This window comes from Vulpes vulpes, chromosome 1 (genome assembly GCF_048418805.1).
Source record: "Vulpes vulpes isolate BD-2025 chromosome 1, VulVul3, whole genome shotgun sequence".
NCBI classification, from domain to species: domain Eukaryota; kingdom Metazoa; phylum Chordata; class Mammalia; order Carnivora; family Canidae; genus Vulpes; species Vulpes vulpes.
Genome location: NC_132780.1, coordinates 102,605,190 through 102,613,616, shown reverse-complemented (window position 1 = coordinate 102,613,616; position 8,427 = coordinate 102,605,190). Strand labels below are relative to the sequence as shown.

The following is an 8,427-nucleotide window of genomic DNA, read 5'->3' as shown; positions in this document are numbered from 1 at the left end:
TTGCTGTAAATATCGGGGTATTTACAGCATGTATCCCTTAGAATTGGTGTATTTGTATCCTTTGGGTTAATTCCTAGCAGTGCAATAGCTGGATCATAGGGTAGCTCTATTTTTAACTTTTTGAGAAAATTTCATACTATTTTCCAGAGTGGTTGCACCAGTTTGCATTTCTATCAACCACATCCTTGGCACATCTCTTGTGTCCTGTATTGTTAATTTTAGCCATCTTGACAGATGTGAGGTGATGTCTCGTTTAGTTTTGATTTGCATTTCCCTGATGGTGAGTGATTTTGAACATCTTTTCATGTGTCTGTTGGCCATCTGGATGTTTTTTTTGGAAAAATATCTATTCTTGCCTTCTGCCCATTTCTTAGCTGAGTTACTTGTTTTTTGGTTGTTGAGTTTGAGAAGTTCTTTATATATTTTGGATACCAACCCTTTTATCAGAGATTTTTGGACTGTCTTATTTTCATTTTCATTTGCTTCCATGAATTTTTTTTTTATTTCTTCTTTAATTTCCTGGCTAACCCGTTCTTTCTTCCATAGGATGTTCTTTAACCTCCATGAATTTGTGGTCTTTCAGAATTTTTTCTTATAATTGACTTCACGTTTCATAGCATTGTGGTCTGAAAATTAGGCATGGTATTATTGCAATCTTTTTGTACTTGTTGAGGGCTGATTTGTGACCTATTATGTGATCTATTTTGGAAAATGTCCCTTGAAAATAATGTGTATTCTGCTGTGCACTTGAAAATAATGTGTATTCTGCTGTTTTAGAATGAAGTGTTCTGAATATATCTGTTAAGTCTATCTGGTCCAGTGTGTCATTCAACATCGTTCTTTTTTCTATTGATTTTCTGCTTAGATAATCTGTCCATTGCTGTAAATAGGGTGTTAAAGTCCCCTATTATTATTGTATTAGTACCATTGAGTTCCTCTAAGTTTGTTATTAATTATTTTATATAGTTGGGTGATTCCAAGATTGAAGCACAAATATTTACATTTGTTAGGTCTTCTTGTTAGATAGATCCCTTTATTATGATGCAGTACTCTTCTTGCTACAGCCTTTGTTTAAAATCTAGCTTGCCTAATGTAAGTATGACTATTCCAGCTTTCTGTTGACATCCATTTGCATTGTAAATATTTCTCCATCCTTTCACTCTCAATCTGCAGATGTCTTTAGGTCTAAAATGAGCCTCTTATAGGCAGCATATAGTTGGGTCTTTTTTTTTTTTAATCCATTCTGATACCCTATGTCTTCTTTTTGTTTTATTCAAATTCAAATACACATACAGTGTATTATTAATTTAGGATACAATTTATGTGCAATGTAACACCCAATGTTCATTACACCAAACACCCTTCTTAATACCCATCACCCATTTCTGCACCTATCTCCTCTTCAACAACCCTCAGTTTGTTCTCTATAATTAAGAATCTCTTAAGGTCTGTCTCCTTCTCTGTTTTTATCTTATTTTATTTTTTCTTCCATCCCCCTATGTTGTAATTAAAGTGTATTATCCTAAGTGAAGTAAATCAGCCAGAGAAAGGCAAATACTGTATGGTTTTACTCACGTGGAATTTAAGAAACAAAACTTATATCTTATGATTGGAGCATTTATTCCATTTACATTCAGAGTAATTATTGATAGACATAAATTTTGTGTCATTTTATTATTTGTTTTGTCATTGTTTCTGGGGATTTTCCCTTTTCCTCATTAGTCTTTGTTGCTTTTGGTTTTCCTATTCCACCAGAGTCCCCTTTAATATTTCTTACAGGGCTGGTTTAGTGGTCATGAACTCCTTTAGTTTTTGTTTCTCTCCTTCTGTTTTGAATGGTAGCCTTGCTAGATAGAGTATTTTTGGCTGCACGTATTTCTCATTCAGCACGTTGAATATATCACACCACTCTCTTCTGGCTTGTCAAGTTTCTGTGGAGAGATCTGCTGCTAATCTACTTTATCTTCCCTTATAAGTTAGAGACTTTACTTGTCTTGCTGCTTTTAGGATTTTTTCCCCTTATCTCTATATTTTGCAAATTTAACTGATATATCTTGATATTAGCCTGCTTTTATTGATTTTAATGGGAGTTCTCTCTACTTCCTGGATTTGGATGTTCGTTTCCTTCCCCAGAGTAAGGAAGTTTTCATCTATATTTGCCTAAATAATCCTTCTGGCCACTTTTCCCTCTATTCAAGATTTTTCTTTCCCTCTTTTGTGAAGCTTCATTATTTTCCATAATTTTATCTTCTATATCACTTATTCTTCCTCTGCTTCTTTCATCCTTGTGGTCATTACATCTAGTCAGTTTCAAAATTCAGTATTCCATTTCTCATTTTGGTTTGATTTGTTTTTAGTTCTTTTATCTCTGCGGTAGGAGATTCCCTAATGTCTTCTATGATTTTCTCAAGCCCAGCTGGTATCATTATTATGGTTGTTTTAAATTCTGGATCAGGCATATTATAACTGTTTTGATTAAATACCTGGCCATGACCTTTTCCTGTTCTTTCTTTTGGATGAATTTCTCCATCTTGGCATTTTGTCTAGGTCTGTCTTCTTCTGTATGTTAGGAAAGTCTGTTATGTTTCCTGCTTCTGACAGTAATGGCTTTAAGAAGAGGGAGTCATATACTGTGCTTCAGGAAGTGTCTCTGGTGTATGCTGTGTGCACTCTGCTGCTGTGTTTTGACTTCTCTTTCCCTCAGGTCAGTCTTCTGCAGAGTTTCTCTTTGCCTGTGGTGGGGAATGTCTGGATCTTAGCCAGAGCATGGCAAGTTTTAATTAGGTGTGCTCCAATTTGCTTGTTAAAAGAGACCTGATGCTATTTCCACTAGAACTGGAGGTTTGCAGAACTCTGTGATCAGTAGATTTGGTACATGCAGGGGTTTGTGCTGGTTTTCTTGGGTAGAGTTCTGCTGTTCTGGGTCTCAAGCACATTTGCCCAAGAGAAGCAGTACCAGCAGAGCAGAGAAGGTAATGGTTTGGTGTAAGCAGTTTAGGCTGCTAGTGTTGGCACTGTGTTAACAATTAGTTTATGCTGAGCAGTGGGGAAGGGAAATGGCACCAGCCAGCTTCCTTGCCACAAGAAAGGGGAGTTCACACCTGCTTCTATCCCAGAAGCCCTCAAAGAACATGAACATCTCCCCTGATAAGTCCCAGCTGTCCCTCAGATCACTTCCTTCACACTGTTTGTGTCTGGGCCATCTGTCCACCTGGCAGTGTAGTGTACCTTGGGCTCTATCCCAGGCAGGCTCACTGACTTTTAAAACTCCAAACATTAGGGACCTCGCATGGTGTGGACCCCCATTGGTCTCTGGGGGAGTGTCCTGTTGGGCCGGGACTGCTGTAGTTTGATCCAGAGGGGCAGTCACATCAAAGTGCAGGAGCATGGGGTTTGGGCTAAAGCACAACAAAGTGCTAGTGTCCAAGTTAACTGCCCTCAGCAGGTGTCTTTGCACCTGTGCTGAGGAGCAGGGGAAGGAAATGACACCCAGGCTCTTCTGTTCATAGAGAGGCAATGCCACCTTTCCCAGATGCACTCCAAGAAGAAGGAGCCATCTCTCTGAATGTGTCCCAGGGAACCTCAGATCGCGCCTCTACCCCTTGGGCTATCTGCCCACCTTCTTCATAGGAGCACTGCTATACCCTCAGGGTTCCACACCATGGACATCTAAAATTCCAGTCTTTGAGCACCAACTCATTGTAAAAAATCACACAAATCAACCTCTCCTTTTTTCCCAGTCAATGGCTTTGGGAAAGCCAAAAGTATTTTCCTTGTGCAATTCACAGTGTGCTCCTCTCTCTTTCTCTCATTCTCTCTCTTTCTTTCTCTCACCTTACTATATGGCCAGGCCTCCTTCCCCTTTCCAGCACCCATGATATCTTTTTCCACCAAACCACAGCTCCACACCTCCTACCTTCCATGATATGGCCTCTTTTTTCCCTCTAGTTGTGTGCAGTTTGTTCTGTCAATCCTCAGATACACTTTCTTGGGTATTCACAATGATTTTATATTTATCTAGCTGTGTTTCAGGGTCAAGGCAAGCCTAGAGTTCTCCTACTACCTCACCATCTTAGCTCACCCCATTGGTATTTGCTTTTACCTAAGCTCTAAGTGTTTTTTATTCTTTGACCACAGTCTAAAATAATGTTGTCAGCAACTTCTCAACAAGTATTATAAAATGATGAAGAAAAAAAATGTAATGTATATATATGTATACTGAAGGAGGAACTATGAATTCTTTTACATCTCCAGGTAGGAAAATCAATATGTTCATAAGAAAGGGTGTTTATATTATATTATTATTATTTTGAGGGGTTGATTTAATCCACATTTATCATTAGTCCAGACAACTGGATGAACCTAACATTGTATATCATCCTTTACATCTAAATATTCATTAAGCAATACATATGTAACTTCTTAGTTTACTTTTTAAAAATTTGCAGAATATCTTATCTAAAATGTGGGCTTCACAGAAATGTATGCTTTAGGTCTTTCCCAACATGACATTGAACTGACAAAAATGTACAAAAATGAAAAATTCTGTAACAGAAATAAGAATGGGAGCACACTGGGTCTCCCTGGGTGGCTCAGCAGTTTAGCACCTGCCTTCAGCCCAGGGCGTGATCCTGGAGACCCGGGATTGAGTCCCACATCAGGCTCCCTGAATGGAGCCTGCTTCTCCCTCTGTCTGTGTCTCTGCCTCTCTCTCTCTCTCTCTCTCTCTCTCTCTCTCTATCTCTCTCTCTCTGTCTGTCATGAATAAATAAATAAAATCTTAAAAACAAAAAAGAATGGGAGCACATCAGTGAACAGGAGATTTTAGTGAATTTCTGGGAGGCATAAAGTAGTTGGTAGTTTAACAAAAGATACATTAGGGCAGTGGAATCTATAGATGAGACATGTACAAAAGAAATCTACAGAAGAAGTCTGAGACTTTGAGAACCCCAAAGACTATTCCATACCTACTCAAACTAAAGTAGGACCAGACAGTGTATACACCAGACCCATATATTCATAGACTGATGTTCATCTTTTCATTTTAAAGAAAAGGTCAGTTAGGGTCTTCATGGTTACAGAAGGAATACACAGCAGTTGCTTTTATTACCAATACAGACTTCAGATCATAATGTTATGTGCAATATTGTAATGCAAATGTAGATAATGCAAAAATGCAGATAATTTATAGAAAAAATCAGCACAATGGGAAGGTTATACAACAAGAATTAAACTACAGATCTATGCAATAACATGTATTCTCTAGGGAAAATAATAACAATTTCTGGACTTTGATATATTTACTCCCTTTCCTTGGCTTAGAGATATCCCTCAGGGAAACAAAAATAGGGCATATGACCTGGTCTAATCTTGTGACCCAAAACTCCAGAAATAGATAGCAAAATTTGTTTTAAATACTTTCACATTTCATATCTTTAAACAAACACCCAATTAAAGAGCTTCTCCCTGATGTTGTCCTATACTCTGTCCCAGAGGCTAATCCTCATGATAAGAAGAATAATTTACTTTGGGTGTATGATGTTCATGAGTTCTTGAAAGAAAGTGAGCCAGCCTGCCATAGACAAGCCAGGCCTAGGAATCACCCAAGATCATTACAACGTGGAAATGAGTGATTTATTCTCATCTCATTTGAGTTATTTTTGCTGTCAGTTTCATTTTAAGTTCATAAACATTTTAGACATACTTATTTAGGACCTCATGGGTTTGAGAGACTTTGCAAAACACTGCAAAGATTGGAAGAGTACTAGGACTTCTAAATTGTAATCTAAAGAAGCTTGTAAGACAAAAATAAGTATTACACAAGGCCATTTGTGGCCTAAAAGAATAAACAAAATATGCAATACATTAAACAAGTGAGCATCCCTAATCCTCTTTGAGGTAATATAGAAATGCATCAAGGAAGCTGTTACATTTAAGATAGATCTTGAAGAAAGGACCCACTTCAATTATAAGTGAAGGTGAGTGCAGTTGGAAAGTGTTCTCTGTGGAGAAACCTGTGTGAACAAAAATGTGTACATGAGTAAAAAAGGTCAAAAAGGCTTTCAGTAACTCATTTTGCTGATAACACAAAAGCATTAAGAGAATTTTAAAGGGTGAGACCTTAGAGTAATATCAAAGTTTTAGGGGAATGAACCTCAAATAATGCCAAGAAGAACAAAAGTATGTGTGTTACACACATACATGCATATTTAGGTATTTATTTATATTCCCACCTAAAGTCATTGACACTAGGTTATTTATAACTGCAAAAAAAAGTTTAATGCTAATCAACACGTGTGCCTGGGTGGCTCAGTAGGTTGGATGTCTGCCTCTTGATATCATCTAGGGTCTTGATCTCTGGGTCATGATTTCAGGTCCTGTGCTGGATTCCACACTAGGTGTGGAGACTACTTAAATAAAAGAAAGAACAAAAAACAGGGACACCTGGGTGGCTCAGTGGTTGAGAGTCTGCTTTTGACTTAGGGTGTGATCCTGATCCTGGGATCAAGTCCCACGTTGGGCTCCCTGCAGGGAGCCTGTTTTTCCCTCTGCCTCTCTCTCTCTCTCTGTGTCTCTCAAGAATAAATAAATAAAATCTTTTAAAAATACATGAATAAAAATAAATAAATTAATTAAAAAACACAATAACAAACTAAGCAACACATAGCAAGTATATTATCTGCAGGGAAAATGTACAATCTACTTCATATGTATGTAGATACCTTTATATTTCATTCACTTTATACATATACATATATGAATAAATATATGTATATGCATATATAGAGTTCTAGATATGTATACCATATAATATAATGGTATGACAATCCATGAAAAGTTATTGTAGTGGGATATTGTTTAGTCCTACTATTTAGAGGAAGAATTTGAGTTCTAAGAATTTCTCTTTAATGTTTTTCTCAATGAATCTATGACTTTCTGGTTTCTCAAGCTGTAGATAATTGGGTTTAAGAAAGGAATTATGATGGTGTAAAAGAGAGAGTCTATCATATCTTGATCTTCTGACTGTGCAGCTACGGGTCGCACATACATGAAGGCCAGAGCACCATAGTACAAGGAAACAGATAAGAGATGGGCCCCACAGGTGGAGAAGACTTTCTTTATGCCTTGTAGAGACTTCTTTCTTAATATTGTGAAGAGCACTAGTGTGTAGGAGACAAGAACTATCAGAATGGTGAACATCTGTATTGACCCAGCAAAAATAAATACTATCAGATAATTAATAGAAGGGTCAGTACAGGTGATCTTAAGCAGGGGTATAATGTCACAATAAAAGTGATGTACTATGATGGAATTGCAGAAGGTTAGTCTGAATAACAAAGCATTATGAATTATGGCATGGAGAAGTCCACCTAAAAGTGACAAAACTGGGATCCCTGGGTGGCGCAGCGGTTTAGCGCCTGCCTTTGGCCCAGGGCGCGATCCTGGAGACCCAGGATCGAATCCCACGTCGGGCTCCCGGTGCATGGAGCCTGCTTCTCCCTCTGCCTGTGTCTCTGCCTCTCTCTCTCTCTCTCTCTGTGACTATCATAAATAAATAAAAAATTAAAAAAAAATTTAAAAAAAAAAATAAAAAATAAAAGTGACAAAACTAACAGCCAGATGCACAGTGTATTGGACATAATCACTGGGTAAAGTAATGGTTTGCATATGGCTACATAGCGATCATAAGCCATTGTTGCCAGCAAAAAGCATTCTGTCGTTGCACTGATTGCAAAGGAAAAAAACTGTATCATACATTCAGAGAGAGAGATCACTTTTCTCTTGGCAAAGAAGTTGACCAGCATCTTGGGGGTCACTGTGGATGATACCCAGGCATCTACAAATGCCAGACTGCCAAGGAACAAGTACATGGGGATGTGAAGCTGAGGGTCATTCCAGATGAGAGCAATCAGACCAAGGTTCCCCACAATGGTGAGAAGATAGATAACCAAGAACATCAAAAATAGAGGGATTTTCCACTGTGGTTCATATGTGAGGCCTGTGAGAATCAGCTCTGTCAACAAGGTTGCATTTTCCCTTTCCATGTCCTCACCAGGTGTTGCCTGAGATGAAACAGTAATGGGAAAAACTCATTGAATTTACAACATGAAAATATGAAGAGGAGTGTTGAAGTAAATTATGCACATCAGAATCCTCTCTCAATTTTGTGTGTTACCTCTGTAATGGGCGGACTCTCTTTTGAGGGCTTAGAAATTAATGCAATTATATCAACTTTTAAAATATCCATAATGAAAAAAGAATACCCATAATGAATAGAACTGGGAAAAGGAAAGAAATTTTATGTAAGTGCTAAATCTATGGGATCAGATTGAGTACCAAAGGGAAATTCTTGGTCAAGGACATGGTGGGTAGTGGTGAACAAAAAAGAAGGTTGAAGAGCCTGGGTAATACAGAGTTGAATAACAC

At 37.9% G+C, this 8,427-nt stretch overlaps 1 protein-coding gene across 1 annotated transcript; it reads right to left on the bottom strand.

The window, feature by feature from the left end:
- Window positions 1-6,891: 6,891 nt before the first annotated feature.
- LOC112913746 (olfactory receptor 5H2-like) lies at window positions 6,892-8,045 on the bottom strand. Its single transcript, XM_025990619.2, has 2 exons — window positions 7,612-8,045; window positions 6,892-7,387 (listed from the first exon to the last, which is right to left on the bottom strand). Exons 1-2 carry the CDS (start codon window positions 8,043-8,045, stop codon window positions 6,892-6,894), a joined length of 930 nt encoding a protein of 309 aa, XP_025846404.2.
- Window positions 8,046-8,427: the final 382 nt, after the last annotated feature.

Excerpts from the sequence above, each read along its gene's own strand:
- LOC112913746 (XM_025990619.2), bottom strand. The coding sequence starts at position 8,045 with ATGGAAAGGGAAAATGCAACCTTGTTGACAGAGCTGATTCTCACAGGC. Across the intron at positions 7,388-7,611 it reads ACACTGTGCATCTGGCTGTT|AGTTTTGTCACTTTTAGGTG; the intron begins AGTTTTGTCACT and ends CCCAGGGATCCC.